The following is a 19,201-nucleotide window of genomic DNA, read 5'->3' on the forward strand; positions in this document are numbered from 1 at the left end:
TAAAAGGTATGTTTCCTCGTACAGATTTATTTTGCATTTGCTTATATTTGTTTCATGTTTGCATTTATCAAATAAATTCATGACACATTTTAAGTGAAGTAGGAACAAGTTGGCTAAATGCAAGCGGCGGAAAACAGGAAAAAAACACCAGTTTTTGATAAGAGTACTTTTAGTTTTATTGCAAAGGTGCAAGTTAAAGATATGGAGAAACTACTCAAAGCTCTAAATGATGGCAAACTTTCTCCGGAGCTCATGCACAACATGCAGATGGATTAATTAGCAGCAGAATGAGAGTGGCTGGATATAAGAGAAACAAGACTCATCTTCAGTGATGACAACAATTACCAAGAAGAAGCCAACAAAAAGATAATATGCCAGGATGACTCAAATACCTTTCAGTTTCTCATTGGGTGAGTTTGATAGAGCTTATGCAAAAAAAAAAAAAGTCTTAAACATAACAGAAAAGTTAAGCAGATTTGTAACTTGGAAAGACCAACAAAGAAACAAAAAAGCTTAGTAGGTTGCATTAGAAATGTGATTAAAATAGTATTTCCTTAAAAGCTCAATGATTACACACTGGCCTTGTAAAATATATTTTTGTGATTCTCAAACATTTCTTAAGCCAACTTGTCTGAATAACAACTAAGGTCAAAGATCAGTTACAAAAAAAATAAGCTAGTGGTCCACATAATCAAATAATACAATGTCCCCTAAGGATGCAGGTTAAATGACAGTGAACTCACAGCAGAAGATAAGTTAGTGATGGTGTCAAGCTGTTTTCACTGACAGTTTTACTGGTTAAAAAATAATGAATATGGTCATTTTGGCTCCGGGTCGCTGACAGTTATTCCCTCTGAGTGAACTGCTGAGTATCTAAAAGGCCTGTTTGTCATCACAGTGCGTGTGTGAATGTATGGGTCAAAGAGAAGGAATGTGGTCATGTGAGCATAACCAGCAAGTCAGTAGGGACATGATGAAAAATGTGCCCTTAGAGATGCCTGAGAAAGAATGGCTGAGAGTGCAGCGATAACTTGGCTTAGGCAAGTTCCAAACAGAAATCTAAAATGTATTTAATCCAGCCACAGATATATGTATATGTATATGTATATATATATATATATATATATATATATATACATACACACACATACATACATTCATATTTAACATCTTAAGCTATAGGGGATGGCATGGAGATGTTCTGTTAATTTTAGTGTCTGATTTAGGTGGGAATTTGCATGGGAATTCACTCATGGGAACTAACATAGAGGCAATAAAACTTTTAAAGAAGCACATAAACAAGGTAAACTTACAGCCGCCATGGAGTTAATGCGGTCAATGTAGTAGTCAGGCCAGCTGGTGGCCAGCTTGTTGGGGTCCTCTTGCTCCTAAACAGAAGAAGCAAAACGAAACATGTTTTATTGTTACAGTGCAGTCATGACCATTCAGCAGGAATATAATCAGATCATGTTTTAACATTTTTTGTCTCAGCTCGGATCACAACCAACTTCCTGTCACATTCAGCATGATGAAAACAGAAAGCCAATGGCTGTGCTCTCCTCCTGGCCTAGAACACGGGCCTGCATGTCTTACTAACACAACTTGACAGCTAAAAGAGAGATTTTTAATAAAATGAATATGAATACAAGGTGATCAGAACAGGTCACTTATGATTATTTGATACTAGCAAAACAACACTTGTTCGTGGTTATATTTTTTTAACCAGGGGCTATTTTGCTTAAACCAACCAGTATTTAGAGGAAACCTAAGCAGTAAAAAAACTACTGGTACAAATTAATAGTTTTGGGCCTTTTTCCTTTCAAAGGGAATGAGTTTCCATTCAATGATAAATTTCCTTCATTTATTGCAGGCACGCCTGATCCCACAAGCAGTCAAGACCATGTGCTTCAGTCACTCTGTTCAACTCGGGCACAAAGCCTCAACAAAACCACTAAATGAAATCCTGGGCAACCGTCTTTCTTTAGAAGTCACCAATTTGTTATTCAGAGCCAGGCAATGTTATTTTCTAAAAACTTTAAGAGGTTCTTTGGGAACATAAGAGAACAAACAGGTCATGAGGACCCAGCAACACCAAAAAATGGCTCGTTAATGAAGTTGTACAGAAAAAAAACCTTTTTAGTTTGTGCTTTTATTGAGACAAAATGTGAAAAACACTGAAGCAGACTCCCAAAAGCCTGAATATTAAAGATTATATTCCTGAGAAGAACATAAAAGAGTTTGCAAATAAATATAGAGGATTATGACCGATTTTAGCTTTTTAAATAGTTCGTTTTTCTCTTATTTTCTTCTTTTACCGAGTTTAATGCTCTTTTACAGAGCCCTAGAAAAGCTCATGTTACCTATAAACAAAGCTATCAAAACTGCAGCTTGTTCCATCCAGTTCTGAATATTTTTCTGTCAAAACCACACAGAGATGAACACCCTTTTAGACAGGCTTTTAATTGGTGGTATGTCCACTTAACTATGTGTACTATAACAACTTTATTTACTCAATTATCTTTGTGTTGTAGGAACAACCCATTTACTTTGCAGTCAAAATTAATAAAATAATGTAGCCACCATATCTGCACACACCTAAAAGCAAATTAGCTTTTCCACTGATCTAGTCATTCCAAGTACAAAATAAAACTCGAGCTTAATGAATTTGCCTCGAGATAAACTATCCTTGAACTGTTTGCATTAAAAGGGGGTTTTATGTTTGGCTTTATAATAGGCAACAGAGTCAGCAAATCCTTTGATTGTGGAAAACAGCTTCAGCTTTCCTGGACTTTGTACAAGTTTGGTCAATGTACATTTCAGTCCCTGTAATGACCATTGTTTCTGAACTCCAGCACTGTGCCAGAATGCCGGTTCAACCCTAAAGAGCTGAAGGGAAACAAAAACAATAAAACTCTCTGTGCTGCTAAGGCCTGTGTTTTTCAAGCTGGCCCGTCTTTCCCAAAGCAGTGCTGACACGCTCAGGACACGATGCCAGACAGATCCCGACACTCAGATTAACAAGCTAACAGCCCTTCCATGACCCTTTGGCCAAAATACAGTCACCCAAACATTTATTTTGGCAGCTGCAAGTACTGCCATTTTCACCATGTTTCAGAACAAATAAAAAAGGATGACAAGGTTTGTTTTAGGGGAGGCTATCAGACTATACACTTCCCTATTTCAAGTCCTTATAATGGAATATTTAGGTGGTGAAATTATGCCAAGTCTGTTCTTGTGTGCTGCTGGCTCAATCAAATCATTATGGAAAGTAATTACAGTTGATGAAAGGTAATAAAGATTTATGATAAGACCTGAGTTGTAGTTGAGGTAAATGAAAAACACTAACTTTTGAAAGGAGATAGAAATGGTACATATTGCGTATAACCAACATCTTCAGAAGATATTTTTATTTTAAGCTGGTGTGTAAATAAAACCTATGTGAAATCAAACTGACCACTTAGGAAACAACACTGATTGACAATCAAATTCCCATGTTGTTGTGTAAAAGACCTGCAATACTGCAGCTCATCTAAGAGGGCACATCAGTGTGAACTGTATCAAGAAGGTCTGCTGTGTCTGTCAGCTTAGTCTACAGAGGCTGGAGGCACTACTAGGAGAATGGCTACTACAATTGGAGACGTGGAGGAGGCAGTAGGAGGATACAACCCAGCAGTAGGACCGCCGCTGCTGGGTTGTAGGGATAACTTGGCCAGGCTCCTAATGCAGGATGAACAGGAGAAGCACTGCCAGAGCCCTGCAAAATGAACTCCAGAAGGCCACAAATGTGCATAGGTCTGTATGAAACAGATTCCATGAGGATTGTATGAGGGCCTGATGTCCACAGATGGGGGTTGTGCTCTCGATCCAACGCGGTGCAGGATGCTCGACATTTGCCAGAGAACACTACAATCGGCAAATTTGCCACTGGCACGCTGTGCTCTTCCTAAATCAAACAGGTTAACACTGAGCACATGTTACAAATGTGACAGTTTGGAAACACCTTAGAGAGATATCTGCTGCCTGCAATATCCTTTAGCACGACCAGTTTGGTAATGGGTCAGTAATGGTGTGGGGTGACATTTCTTTGGAGGGTTGCAAAGCCCTCCGTGTGCTTGCCAGAGGTAGCATGACTGCCATTAGGTACTGAGATGAGACCCCTTGTGAGATTATATGCTTGTGCGGTTGGTCCTGGGTTCCTCCTAATGCAGGACAATGCTAGACCTCATGTGGTTGGGGTGTCAGCAGTTCCTGCAAGATGAAGGCATTGAAGTTATGGACTGGCCAGCTCATTCCCCAGACCTTAATCCTACTGAGCAAATCTGGGACATAATGTCTCGATCCATCCACCAACGTCTCATTGCACCACAGGCCATCCAGGAGCTGGGAGATTTTTTTAGTCCAGGGCCTTTTCTCGGTTCGCAAGAACATAAGTATGGACTTGTGTTCTTGCCAAGTACATTCTCTACAAGAACATAGGAATGTGTGGACTCGAGCAGAACAGGAGCATGCAGAACAAATCAACAAATCGAGTCAGTTGGAACGGAAATGTACTGATGTCACCACAGGCTCAGCTCCTCTAGACCTGCATTTCAAGTCGTGTTATTAAATAGTCTCTAGATAGTAATAAATTCTTACTTTTTAGTGAGGCAATAATGATTATCACAGTCAGATAAACACAAACCAAATACATGTTTTTTTTCCAAATAAAACCAAAGAAAATGTCAACAGAGCCACTGCTAAGCTGAGAGAGGGCTGCTGCAGATGGGCTAGGGTTAACCCTGGCTGCCGTTAGCTTCGAAGGTCCGCTAGTTGCCACGGTCCTTTCAACATCTAAACTTTTTTTTTTTTATTTAAATCAGTAAATGGGTCATTAATGTTCTACAAATGTACTTTAGTACATGTTGAACTTTTAACCTAATACGCTGACCTCCCCTTGAAGCTGTTGCTGCCGCAGTGCATGCTGGGACAGATGTCAGTCTGGAGAGCGGACAAGTTTGCTCTGATACATGCTCGTACAAAGGGAGGTACGAGAACAACATCGAGGGATTTTGTCCGTTCTTGGTCTTGTGTTCTTTTCGATTGGAACAGGGCTTGACCTGAGGCTGATGATGCTTCACAAGCACATAAGAATGCACAAGTGTACATATTGAGAAATGGCCCAGGTCTAGGAGGAGATCCCTCAGGAGACTATAGGTTCCTCATCAGGAGCATGGAACATGGAGGCCACACAATACTGAGCCTTATTACAAATCTGTTTAAAGGACATTACATCAAAGTTGGATCAGCCTGTAGTATTTTTCCACTCAAATTTTGTGTGTATCTGCAAATGCAGGTCTCCATTGGTTAATACAGTTAATTTCCATTGATGATTTTGTGGTCAACACATTCAGCTTTGCAGAGAACCTAGTATTCAATGAGAATATTTCATTCATTCAGATCTAGGTGTGTTATATGAATGTTCCCTTTATTTTTTGAGTAGTATATATGCAAATTTGTATATAGTATATAAAGAAGCTGTTTGTACAAATGGAACTGCACCTGATGCTTTTTCACAAGTCAAAAGTGTTTTAACTCATGAGGCTGCATGAGTGTAGGTTGAACCCCATCACTCTGCTGCAACAATTACCAACTTTCACCACACATTCCTTATGTCTGCTGACAATAAATATGATTTACAGCGTGAGACGCCGGAAAGAAAGACAGGAATCCCCAACAGTATATCAGGTATATATATCTGTAAGGTGTATCGCTTATTACAACCATCTGCTGAGGAAAATATTGCGCCCCTGAAGACCGAAATACCTGGCTAACACCATCATCTAGGCATTTTTCTCTGTCTGTTTGGCAGGCTATTGTGTTTGCAGAGGCACCTGTTGAAAGAAAAGATGAAATTACATACTGCAGCTTCCCGCTGTCATGTAACAAGCCGTCTTAAACAGTCAGAACCCCCTCAGAGGTTTCGCTGACAAATAATTGAGCTCACAGTCTGGAAGAATCTGGAGTACATATAGCTTTCAAAGCACAAGTTCAGGAGCAACAGGAGGTGAAATTCCAACTACTCAGCTGGCGACAATGAACAGAAAGGACTTTAAGATGTGGAAAGATTTTGCCTGACTGTAGGAAAGAGTCTCACTCTCAGATGATGATCAGCAAGTGAGAAAATAAAGCAATATAATTATGCCCTGGACACCTCTAAAGAAGCACATATTCATACAGTTATTCTTTACAACAGTAGGTTTTCTAGCTTTGGAGGCCCACTAAGCACAGGCATTCATTGCAGTGCATAAAGGACCAGCAATCTAAATTAACTCTAGGAGATTTGCCAACATGTTTCCAAAAGGGCTCCAGTTTTGCAGTAGGATTGCTTTAGATTCTGATCCAATCTTCTCAGAGAGGACTGGAGAGGATTTCACGGAGACCTCCAGGGTAAGTCTAAAGATCCCAAGGTATCCAGAAAGAAAGAGGAATAATTAATAAAATACAGAGATGTTGTAACATGAGCTGCCATGTGGAATATTGTTATGCAACCATAAGCAAAACCTTATCCTATATTGGTGCTATTTAAATGCTTAGAGAGCTCCAAATATTGTTCTCTTTTTAAAGACCATAACACATCAAAGTTATTTCTGCATTAGCTGACTTCGCCCAAAGTAGATACATGGGATATCAGGAGAAATAACCAGCTGCATTATTACTGCTCAGTATTGCAATGATTGAAGCTCTGACGATGTCTTCTTTGCCAAGAGTGCGCACTCAAATATTGGACATTAAAATGGATCTCAGGTCCGCAAAAAGGCTAAGGGGGGTTCAGTCAAGAACAAAAGATGCTGCACCTGAAATAATATATTGTTAACAAAACTGCAATCCTTTTCAATTATATCAAACACACAAAATTAAAGTAATGAATGCATTTTGGTTTAATGTAAAGCTTTAATCTAAATAAAGAAAAAAAATTCAAGATTTCTCACTTTTAAATCCACCAAAGAATAGATCCCTCACTCTATTTTTGATCAACTCAAAAGAGGGTCCTTTAATAATATTTAGCTTTGTACATCATCAATATTTGAGGAGGAATTTCAAATATGTCTACAGGGAGAATGTATCCTCTACAACCAGAAGAACTCTGCCTAAGAGAAATGGACAGAATATTAATGCACTTAAGATTTTTTTTCTACCAATCATTCATTTTTCCTTTATGTTTTTGAGACAGAAGACTTTCAAGTTTTCAGCAGGCAGATCATTTTGCTACAGATCAGGACAAGTTATGTGATTCAGCCCCCATGCGCCTGATAATTGAAGACATGAGCTGCTGCAGTTTTCAGAGTTTTCAGAGATTTCCCTGTATGGGTTTGTACTGTAACGGTCCCATTGTGTTATGTAATTGCATTCCTGATGGATATTTGAGATGTAGGATAACGTGAAGTATGAGCCGGGAAATTGAAAGGAAATTTAGAAAACCTTTTTTGGAACTTGTGTCTTTACAACCCACAAAAAAATGCAATCATTTTGAACAAATGAAATATTGTGTTTGGTAATGTAATAAATTTGAATTTGGTTAAAGAAGTAATGTATTTACTTTGTTTGCCAAAATTAGCAGTTCAATTTACAAAATGACAATCTATAACAGTACATGCTTGGTTTTGAGTTCCGCATTGGTCTGAAATCAAGCAGCAATTCAGTGTAAAAAGACATTTTTGAACCATCTTAACCTTTTAGGTGGAAAGTAAATTAAATCTACTTTAATATCAAACAGACCAGAACGGTGTAACAGCAGACTTTTAAATGATCCCACATGATATATATCTTATTTTGTATAGTTTCAAGAGAACTTTAAGAAAATATTTCAACAGGGGGCTTACTACCTTTTTTAGACAAGTAAAGTGATACACAAGAAACTGTATGAAGATAGAAATTAAGTGTTTTTCTAGCAGGATTTTTCCTGCTCATTTGTGGAAAACCATAAAGGAACTTTTCAAAATCAGAATATGCACCATAGATAAGCACAAATGTCCTCTTTAGATGCAAAAATGAGGTGTCTTCCACAGCAGGGGTCGTTTTCCCAGGTCAAGCACCCCCAAACTGATGGTGAGATGGAGCGGGGACCCCCTAATTATATATATATTGTATGAAATTGTGTTATATCAAACTGGTCCTATGGTCACTCCATTACAGATGTAGTCATGTTACAAAAGTAACTTTGCCCTGGGATTATTAAAGTATTTCTGATTCGGATTCCTGGTTGATGGGACACTTGTTGTGAATGAAACGGTGTCCAGCTTGAAAGAGCTCCTGTGTGTCGCTGAATGGGTGCATTGATGACTGAAAGACATCTTTTGCCTCCGTTTATCGGTTTACTACAGTGTGTTGAATTCATGTTAATGTGGATTTAAAGACAAAAAAGTCTAATCAACCAAAACTTTCGTGGCCCCCATGCAGTACCTCCGTGGACCCCCTAGGAGTTGCAGACCCCCTGTTGAACACCGTGCTACAGGAGGCTGATGTGTTGCCGCCTTCCTGGAATCGGTGAACAAACTTGGAAGACATCAAAGAAGCTCAGTGCAGCACAAATAAAGTGCTCAGTTTTTTGCCACAAACCATTTAACCTCCATCTTAATGGGACAATTTTTGACAATTAATATTTTAACCATTTTTCTAATTACAAAGAAAATGTAAAAGATGAAACTCATTGTGTGCAGTTGACAGTTTTTTTTTAATCAGGAGTTTTGATCCCCGGAAGTGTTCAACTGTTTTCTTATTCAAATACAAGTCATACACTGCTGATTGTTAACACCACGGTCAAATAATGCCATTACATTGTCTCTGATGGTATTGATTATCTCCCTTAAGAGGTGCCATTCTTAAATGCAAGGCATCCATGAAAATGCAGAACTAAGAACATGACAGAAAGTCGCACTAAACTTGTCCATATCTCCCCATCATGACACCGCTCCTAATGCAGATCTAGTGTAACAGGCAACCTATGCACTGAAGAGGAAACACCAAAATGTTGAGAAAACAGGATGACATGGGGGTACTATAAAGACTCAGATATCAACATAATCCGGTTTCCTCAGCAATTTGCAATTATCCTATAATTTATGATGTTTGACAGATGTTTCTTGCAGCAAAAAGAGATAGTAATTTTTTTTGTCTTTTTTTTTTTTTTTTCATTTGACCTATTTTTATATTGAAGTTTAAAACCACTGGTACAGGTTGAGAAATGGGTTAGTTTAGTCAGGGACATGCTCTAATCATTAGTTGAAGCTCAAGTGTGTTTGTGTGTCAGTGCAGCGCGTCTAATGAGAATCAGGAGACCCTGTTTGGCTTCCAGTGCTGGGAGATTATAAAGAGCTATTAGATGTTACATCGTGTTCTCTACCTGCGGGCGACTCGTTGCAAGTCATGCAAAAACAAGTACACTTAGCCTCACAGGCAGGAATGTGATACTTTTATATAAAGGCTGAACTGATGCCATTTCTGTATTAACATGAGGCAGGTGTCAATCGTTAATTTTCAATTGCTGACTCACTAACAGAACCAACCCTTCTGGGAAATGGTGTATTGGCTTATGCTAGACAAATATCTGATGGTGTAATTTTGAATTGTAGGCCTATTATCCTCATTATAATTTAGATTTTTAAGGTTTCATGTTTTAGTTTTTTGGTATCACTCAGATAGCACATGTGTCAGCATTTCTGTTTGATTTAAATCTCTAAAGCTTGCTTTATACTCACTGCATTGAACATGGCGCAAGGCTGTGGCCAAAAACTGCGCAGACATGCGCATCTCCAAATTTTTGGAATTTGGCGCTGACCGCGCGCAGTTTTTCTGTACTGATGTCAAATGGTGCAGAAGGTTCAAGTGGAACAGCTTGGCTAAATGTAATGTTGTTACTGTTTAATCAGTGATTAAAAACAGCATACGGGTGAGTTTATAGCAAAAGTTTGGGGTAAAAACAAGGATTTTAGTTTCTGTTTCCATCACATATAGCATAAAAAAAGTCTGAAACCATTACTCATTGTAAAGTATATACTGCATTCAGCCTTTATTTGGTAAAACAAAGTTTTTTCATATCATATCAAAATAGACGTATACCAAAAACCAATCAAATGTATTGTAAGGTATCACACCAGTATATATTTATATAACAACAAAAAAACTAGATTAAAAAAATTTCTAAAAAGTGCTTTAAATCACTCATACCTGTCTTAATACCTGCTTGGTCAGATGCTGAAGTTTAATAAAAAAAGGCAAGGAAAGCAGAATAAAGCATTAGCCTCGCTGCATGCAGTTAGCCAAGCCTTGTTGCTAAATAGTTCTATAAACCTGTCAATCAGCCACAAATAAAGTAGCTTTAAGCTCTGGATGCAGGAGAGCTCCACCTCAGGATAGTCCTATCTTTTGCATCGGAGAGGAGTTTCTGCACCTTGACAACTTTTAATTAGAGTCAATGGCCAAAGATGCTGGTGAAGATTCTTAGACATCCAGGTCATAGTCATTCCAACAAATTAAAAAACAAACCACTGGACTTTGTTTCCAAGTTTGAAGACAACTTTCACCAAATTAGGTTCAATTTCCATGTTTTCTAAGCTATAACAAGGCTTTTGTTTGTGCCACTCTATAAGCCTGGAACTCAACGCTACTCCAGACATTTTGAATAGAAAAAGCTTCCTGGATGGGAAGCATAACATCTTCCAACTTTGAAAAAAAAAAGTCCAGTGGATTGTTTTTTTTTTTCTTTTTTAATTTTGTTGGAATGGCCAAGGATTTTTCCGCCCCAGAGCGGAAATACGTCACCAATCCGACGACGAATTAAACCGGTTTACTCGTCATTAAAGATTAATTATTTATCTTGCACATCTAAAAAAAAATATTATATTATTTGAAATATTTATTTGTTCTTTTTTACGTCTTAAATAAGGTCACTGGGTGTGTGGGCCACTGGTAAAAACAGCACTAGATAACTTGGACACCATGACCGTCTAATATTTGAAAGAAAAAAGGGAGTAGTGTTGCAAAAATAGGTGACATGGTGATCGTCATTTCTTGGAAGTGGTTGCTAATTTAAGGAAACTCAGATAATTTCAGTTAAGTACGAGAGAAATTGAAGATGCAATAAAATTCTAGATAAAAAGAGAAATAATATTTTCTATGACATGTTGAAACAAGTCTGTGGTTCATTCGCACAGCAGGGATTGTTTATAACTTTCCTCAGTCTGTTTGTAGTGAAGTTAAACTGAACCACTTGATTAGAATCAAGCAACAGCTTATCCAGCACTGTGCATTAGAACTACCTTATTGGATAATTACCACAATAAGCAAGTGTACAAACATCTCTAATGAAGTCGTCTGAGACTATTTCTTTAGTTCAATATATCAAAGGGTTTAGTTCATTTTTTTAAATAGAAGTTTTGTTTTCCAATAAAAAATATTCATGGACGTCACCACACTGTACCAAAATGAAACTTAAAACATGTCAATAGTTTTAGAAAAGTTGTGTTGCACAGTTTGTTTTGCAGCGGGATAATGATAGATTTCTTTGTTCCTTCCTCAAAGAATTGTCTTACCACAACAACTGGAGCCATCCCTTCACTGGAGCAAACAAGACAACCAGTGTCCATCCCTAAAAGGATTCAAATTTCTGTCATGTGCTCATTCTGTGCAACAGAGGGCACTACTGTGTGTTGCCCTTATTTTCTGTTTCTGCATAATCTGCATTGCTTCATTTTCTTTCCAACTGTACGTGTGTTTTGATTTTCTTATGTTTGTCTGGGGCTGTACATGTGAGGGCAGTATTCATTTCTTTCTGGTTGCAAACACAGACACACAGGCAGATTTTTATCTAATATTGCACCCCAGTTGTTTTCTCTTACTGTCTCCCTCTCTCTCACTCATTCTCCATTACAACGGCTCTCTCTCCATGAATGAGGGGTTTGTTTGGATTTTCCTCCGGCTTTCCGCTGTTCACCATCACCCTGGTTTTGCTCTTCATTTTCTGGCCTGGACACAAAACTCTGCAAAGGAAATGATTTCTGACTGGGAGAGATGGAGGTGGAATGACAAACTAATATATCCTAGCTTTGAACCTGACTTAGACTCAAATAACTCCAAAGTGCCCAGCCTGCAGCCAAAACTTTGTTTCCACTACCTTTTGCTACAGCACAGACAGTCCTCATAAAAGTCTCTAGTTGCCTAAGTGAGTTATTCAATAACGGACAGAGGAGTTTTATTGAACTGTACTGCAGGTTCGTGTGTGCAAATGAGAATCTGGCTAAGAGTCCAATCCCCTTTGAGCATCCACAGGCACAGCAGCTCATCATACAGCAATAAAGGTTCAAATCTGTATGTATTCCTCATGCTCATATTGCAGCTTCTATTCTTGCACCGATGTCTCTAATCAACCAAAAAATATCTGCTGCTCCCTTTCGTTTTATAAACTTGTAACCCAACCCAGGCCACATGCAGTTGAGAGCAATGTAGGTGTTTTGCTCATAGGTGGTTCTAGGCAGGGGCCAACGGGGGCCAGCGCCCCTAGAGAACTAATCCTGGCCCCTGTAATGGCCCCTGTATTTAAAACATACATTACAAAAAATTGACATATAAGTCAATTTTCTCAAAAAGGGTTATATTTTGCCTCAATGTGAGCAGTAGGTAAGAGAATTTACAAATGTAATAAGATGATTTCAATAATAATAAAAGAAAAATCAATCTTCTTATTTCAAGTAGTTTGTATGTAATTATCTTATTTTGAGGGGGAAATACATTTTTTTTTGGGAATCATCTTATTTACCTCTGCATTTTAAGAAGTTTTAGATTAATTTTTGCTGTGTCCTATGATTATATCCACTGACAGAATGGACTGCACTCAAATCTTAGATCTTGTTTTGAGATTTACTATTTTCATGATTTCATGAAGTCTTGTAAAGTGCAATCGCCTAACTGCATTAGCAGAGTATTGCACTTACTTTAATCTGAATCCTCTCAAAAGCAATCTTGTCTTGCTTATTGTATCAATCTCCAAACGAGACCGTGAGTAGATGGACAGTTTTTGCAGCATGTAACTGATGATAAATGACTTGGACCAATTTAATCAATCACCTTTACAATTTACTTTTAAACAATGAAGTCACCGTAAAACTTCAGCCATATTAAGATACAACCAGGTTTTCATCATCATAACGGCACTACCCTGGCTCCCCGGAAAGCTTTGTCTAGATCCGCCACTGCAGTTACTACCTTTGGTAAAGGAGCATAACTTTTGCTCGTTTACCAAAAGGTAGTAGGAGCAGATCACGCCATAATGATACGAGAGCTGGAAAATAGAAAATTATACTGCATCTAACCTCAAAAGCAAATAAGCAGGGATACACTTCTTCACTTTTAATAATGAGCAAGAAGCCGGACAAATATTGTCATCCAGCTTCAAACACAGTCCTATAGTTTCAGGTGTCTAAGTGGGAACAGAACTCTTGTGGAAAGATAGACGGAAGTATATTAGCATGTTTTCTGCAAGTTACGGGTTTTGAAGAATCACATTCTTTAGTTACTGAATGATCAGTTTCTTTGCAGTCTGTGGTAAATCCTTGCTGGAAGTTTGCAGAACAGACGGACTCTTCAGTTCTGCCACTATTCCACTGCAGCTTGCAAAAACAATCAAGCCCTATAACAATGATAATAATACGGTCACATGTTTACGTCAAAGGAGAAATTAAAAGCAGATAAGTAGGCCGGCTGTGTGGTTGAACTAATCCAAAACCGTAAGGGGATGCTTTTTTCCCCTCCTTTTGCTGAAGGTTGACATTTAGTTCTAAACTGTGGCTTCAGGCAGGCAGTCAAAAGGAGGGCAGCCAGAGGATCAGAGCTGATGTATGATAAAGTACAAGAGTGGCCAACTCACCTTCTTCTTGCTACAGTAGATCTGCCATTTCTTCTCGTCAGGCAGAGCAAACATGGCCTCTCTGTTCTTGTCAGTCAAGTCCAGTTCATCCTGCAACAATAATAAGAGAAGCTTAGGCTACACAGCTTTTATTTCTGTTAGTCTGTACAGAGAAAAAAAGAATAACAATGACACAAAATCAAGGCACCGTCATTCATTATTTTTTCTTCTTATTATTATTTATATTATTATTTAGTCATTGAAATGACAAGAAAAAATATCTTAGAAGTCACAGATCAGTGAAGTTGGTCAAAAGGGTTCTTGTCATTTTGCTCTATTGCCATTTTTGTACTTTTGTAAGTTTTATTTTTTGTTTTATAAGCTGCTTTTTTCTGGTAAGAAATGGTTAAAAAGTAGCCCGGTTGGTTCAGTCAGCAGAGCATGAGACTCTTAATCTCCGGGTCATAGGTTTTAACCCCACGTTTGGCGAGCATCTCTTTGCCCAATCCATCAACGTAGGTGGTAGCTTGCACAAGACTTTGACGTTTCCACTACCCATAGGTGGGTTTTCTTGCATCTGAGTGCTGTTGTTATTTAGGGGAGTGGTGGCCTAGTGGTCAGGGTCTTGGAATCCTGAGGTTGTGAGTTCGAAATCCACTCCCACAGACTGCCACTCTGGGTCTTTGAGCAAGACTCTTAACCCCCTGGTGCTGCACAGTGGAAGTCCACTGCTCCCCAAATGGGATTGATTAAATACAGAGAGTTAATTTTTCCATTGTGAGATCAATAAAGTTCTATTTTATTTTTATTTTAATTTCCTTTTCCCCTGTGGTACTCACAACTCTATTAGTACCTGCCAGAAGGGTGCACTTTACCAATTTGTCAGCTGACAATTTCAAGTAACTTTTACTAATTCACACGATCAAATAAAAGAGTTAAGTTGTTTGCAGAAAATGGCCAGTCAGTCAGTCACATAGATGCAACTCAGTGCATTTAGAAATCTAGATATGTGAAGAAAGGGATGTGAGAGACCAAACAAGGCATGGCAGTATCTATTTTCTGGGATTTTCGAATAGACAATATATTTTTCTTATACAGAATGCTCAGAAAAACTAAGCAAAACCTTGTGTCCTAAAGGTTTAGCACACAAAGATTTCTATTGAATGTTAGAAGAAAATAGGCAAACTAGTTCAAGATGACAGAAAGTCAACAGTAGCTCAATGGCCATTCATAGAATAGCTGAATGTTATCTTTGAATGCACATGTTGAAGCAGCAGTGACTTTACCAATGGACACGCCTTTCAGCTCAAAGAAGCTGTAGCTCTCTTTCACAGCGGTTAACACAATTTAAGAACTGCTGATAGGAACTTTTCCCTAATCCTCTTTATTTAACTGCTACATTCAGATCTTAGGGTCAGAATCTGGTCTTCACAAGTGTTTCCCAACCCTGCGAACAGGGTTGGGAAACACTGGTGAAGACCTCAGGAACCCATTTCCTGTCTTCTGTTTCACCTTATACACATGACCAAAAATAATGCGTGGTTAACAGACATCTGCAGCACTTGATCACTGCTGAGGCTGAACATTTTGATTCATCCTCAGCAGTGATGTGCTGAAAAAAAAGACATGAAATTTTACATGGAGTGGTTGGACAACGGCAGTTTATAGAGCATAGGTCCTTTTCAATTTAGGTTGGTGTATAAAATATATGGACCAGTGAATGTAGACAACAATTCACTTAAAAGTCAGATCTAAAAATCAATCACACATTTTTCAATTCAATTTGGTTTATTTATATAGCGGCAATTCACAACACATCTCAATGCACTTTAGAGAGACAATTCAAACAGATCATACAGGCAAATGGTGTCAAAGTTTTCAATCTATGGAAAACCAGTTGATTGCATTGACTCATTGACTCAAAAGCAATCCCTCCAAGTATGCTTGTAGCGGCTTGTTTTGTTTTTATGACGGAAATTGCGGAAAACAACCCGTGAAGTTGGACCAGCTAGAAGAGCGAGGTGCGCGGGAACGCTGGGACCCTTTTCCACCTGGATCCCCGCCCTGTTTCGTCATCATTTCCATGCTTTGCTGGACAAACTCGCCCCCACTTCCTCATCGCCTCGGCTGCATCTAGACCCACAGCGTATGCGGAGACCACACTTCAATATTGAGCATAAATCAAAAATGCACAAAACAACTCAGCTGGAGGATGGCCGGTAAATCACTGCTGCAGGAGTATAACCAGGCCTTAAGGCTCTTAGGAGCAGGTGACTGAGTAGGTGAAGGAGGATGTTGAAGCTCAGAGAGGAACGGTGGGGCAAGATCAGGGATTTAAAAGCAAATAAAATGGATTCTAAAATACATAGGAAGCCAGTGGAGTGAGGCTTAAATGGGGGAGATGTGCTCATACATGCGTGTGCCATTTAGAATTGCAAAACTGGCAAAAGCTTGAATTGACCCAGAACAATCAGGTTTACACAGACAGCTTTGATAGTCTAGCTGAGAACTGTCTTTACTCACTAGAGAGGAGCATTTTAAAATTCCCCCAACCGCCTGGCTTAATTCTTCATGTTAGCACAAGGAGCCCCCTCCACCCTTTGAAATGCATATGAGCCCTGGAAATGAGTCTCTGCAGGCCAAAGAGGAAAAGCAAAGTTTGGAAAACAAAGATGCATAAATCAGATGCAAGGAGAGTCAAATAACAGATGAACAGGCACAGAAAGGATCAATGAAAAATCATTACAGTGAGGATGTTGAAACCAATGGAACAAGAGGCAAAATAAGAGGAGCTTCAGTCCTGAGGATTTGTGCTCAACTCCAACTAATCTCCTCATAATGGTTTTGCTACCATGACGTCAGCCACAAGCAGCAGGCCTCAAAGGATGTCTAGAATGAAGATGGTCACTGGTGACAGAGGTGGGCCCCCTTTTACTCCACTCCACTAAGTTTTTTTTTTTCCAACAACTCTGCTGGACAGCGAAAACAGAGGCTTCCAAAATTCAAATTGACACTATGAAGAATGACATCATCCCTGGCTCATTCCTTTCAGTGGGATATCCAGCAGAAGCATTGCTGTGGCTTTGGTAGAGAGGGAAAATATCTGAGGGTGTGAATTTAAAATAGGGTATAACACAGACACAGAACTTTTTTTTTTTACTTTAAAGAACAGGATTTCAGCGACTATCATCAGCATTAAAAGGAAAAAAAAAATCTAAGATCATAGGAAAATCTTGCCATTATGTGGCAGCTGAATATGTAATCTCTGTCACAATGTCCTTTGGTATCTACAGATTTTGCTCTTGAGCGCAGTCCTCTCTCTCTCCATGCTCAGCTCATCTCTGGCCCGTTGCCTGGTCGTAGGGTCAAAGCCCGCTGTCAGATCTGAGGCTCTTTGGAAGAGCTAAATTCTGTGAGCCTGTGAGAATCTGTGAGAATGAGACCTCTGGACGATGACCAGATGGGAGTTGAGCCGAGCATCTTATCCTTATGCAGCTTGTGCTCTCACTCTTGCTAATACTGAGGCCTCTCTATTCATAGGCTTTATATGGTGAGAAGCAAGGATGTTAGAACTTCTTTACAAAACCAAATCCCAAGGTGAGAAATGTACAGGATATTTCATTTTAAGTATGGAATCATCTGCATATGGAGTAAATGCTGAAAAAGTCAATTTATGAAAGATGGTGATCATTTGATTTAATGATGGTTAGTTTTCTTTATTTTTTTTGAACACAAGAACAAAAGATTGATAACAAAATGAGGGCAAGTAAGATTTTTCTTAAAATTCTGCAAATATCAGTCAGTATTATAATAATACTAATATTAGCGTCTAATACTTTTAATGTTAATTAACCAGCTTGTGTTTGTAACTTACTTAAATACTTCTAGCAATATAGGTTTCCTCTTTTTTCTAACACATGTCTATTAAAATAAGATCAGATAAAGAAAAATAAGCATTATACCACAAGTAGATTTTAAGGTTTGGTTTTAAAAAGCATTGCATTTCATTAAATATTTTTTCAATGTTTTATTGTACGTATGTTTGCCTTCTTGGCAAATAAATAACCCTTATCAGCTCAATTGCACTGGGGTTCTCTATATTTTTTGCACAAATCTACTACAGACCATAAAGTACCCAAGATGTATTTTCCTTGAAAATAAAACCCGTATCTTTAAATGCAGTGTAATATTGTATAATTGGAAACATTTTCCAGCCATTAATGTGATCGTTCTGACTATTACTACTTCAAAAGGGCCCTTGGTCAGATAAATGTAAAATATGAACAGGCAGCTAAAAAAAATTGTAACATAAATCCATCATCTATTGTTTTGTTTAAGCACCTTTCGATATTTTTTTTTATAATTTAGTCTTTTTTTGACCTAAATGAGTCAGAATGCCACAGCTTGACTTGACTTGGGCTGCTAAAGGTTATTTTAAATCAGATTGTAAAGATATCTATTCTCTATAATTTTGCCAGGAAAACGATTAGTTCGAAAACCCCGGCTAGACCCATGGTTTGCAATGTTACTCCGGTGATACTTTACATTGTAAAAATCTGGACTTTGTCAAAAAAGAAAAAGAAGCTGCAAGGAAACTCAAAGTAGGACGGCTTATAAATGAGGGAAGGGCTGAATGGTGAAACTGCAGCAAGAACTGCTACAAAAGTATTACATTGTAATTGCACACGTGTCCATCCTGATATTTAAGTCCCTTATTTATTTATTTATTTTTAAAAATGGCAGGATAAATGCAGCAGTAAAGGTGGAGGATGTTTTAAAATGGATCACCAATTACATAATTTTAAAGAAGAAAATACACTTTTCAGATGCACTGTATTACATATAAACAAACTAATCTGGATGATGTCTTACTTCAGTCTTAATAACTGTTAAAACACACAAACAAACAAAACCCAACTTAGACTGTTGACAGGATGAATGTTTTAGATGAATTGCAAAAGGTAAGTATAGCCATGTAGGGTTATATAAGATTTTAGGGGATAAATAGAATAAAAGCAAAAGTGAAAATGAGACCGGGGCAGCAAAATGTCTTAAGAAACTCAAAATGTGGCATTTGTAATTCCATTAAGGTCAGTTTCCCAAAGGCAAAATATTCCTCATTGGAATTTAAAAATGAGAAAAGGGAAAATATTAAGTTTTGGATGAGGGCATGATGGGATGTTCTTGTCATAGCTGTTGAAAGATCTTTTCATTTTCCAGTTATGTAACATTCCTCAGTTTTCCTCCATCTAGCCCCATAGCTTTCAAACAAGCTCCAATATCACATCCACAACACATTAATCGCCTCATGACCCGAGCAACACT

General features: G+C 38.3%; 1 protein-coding gene across 1 annotated transcript in view; it reads right to left on the reverse strand.

Moving 5' to 3' along the window:
• The window catches only part of LOC107099767 (disheveled-associated activator of morphogenesis 2-like), a 115,479-nt gene that overhangs the window by 40,406 nt on the left and 55,872 nt on the right, over positions 1-19,201 (reverse strand). Inside the window, 2 exon segments of the mRNA XM_015398028.1 lie at positions 1,314-1,388; positions 13,898-13,987. Coding sequence (XP_015253514.1) covers positions 1,314-1,388; positions 13,898-13,987 — 165 coding nt within the window.

This window comes from Cyprinodon variegatus, unplaced genomic scaffold (genome assembly GCF_000732505.1).
Source record: "Cyprinodon variegatus isolate N-32 unplaced genomic scaffold, C_variegatus-1.0 Scaffold905, whole genome shotgun sequence".
NCBI lineage: Eukaryota > Metazoa > Chordata > Actinopteri > Cyprinodontiformes > Cyprinodontidae > Cyprinodon > Cyprinodon variegatus.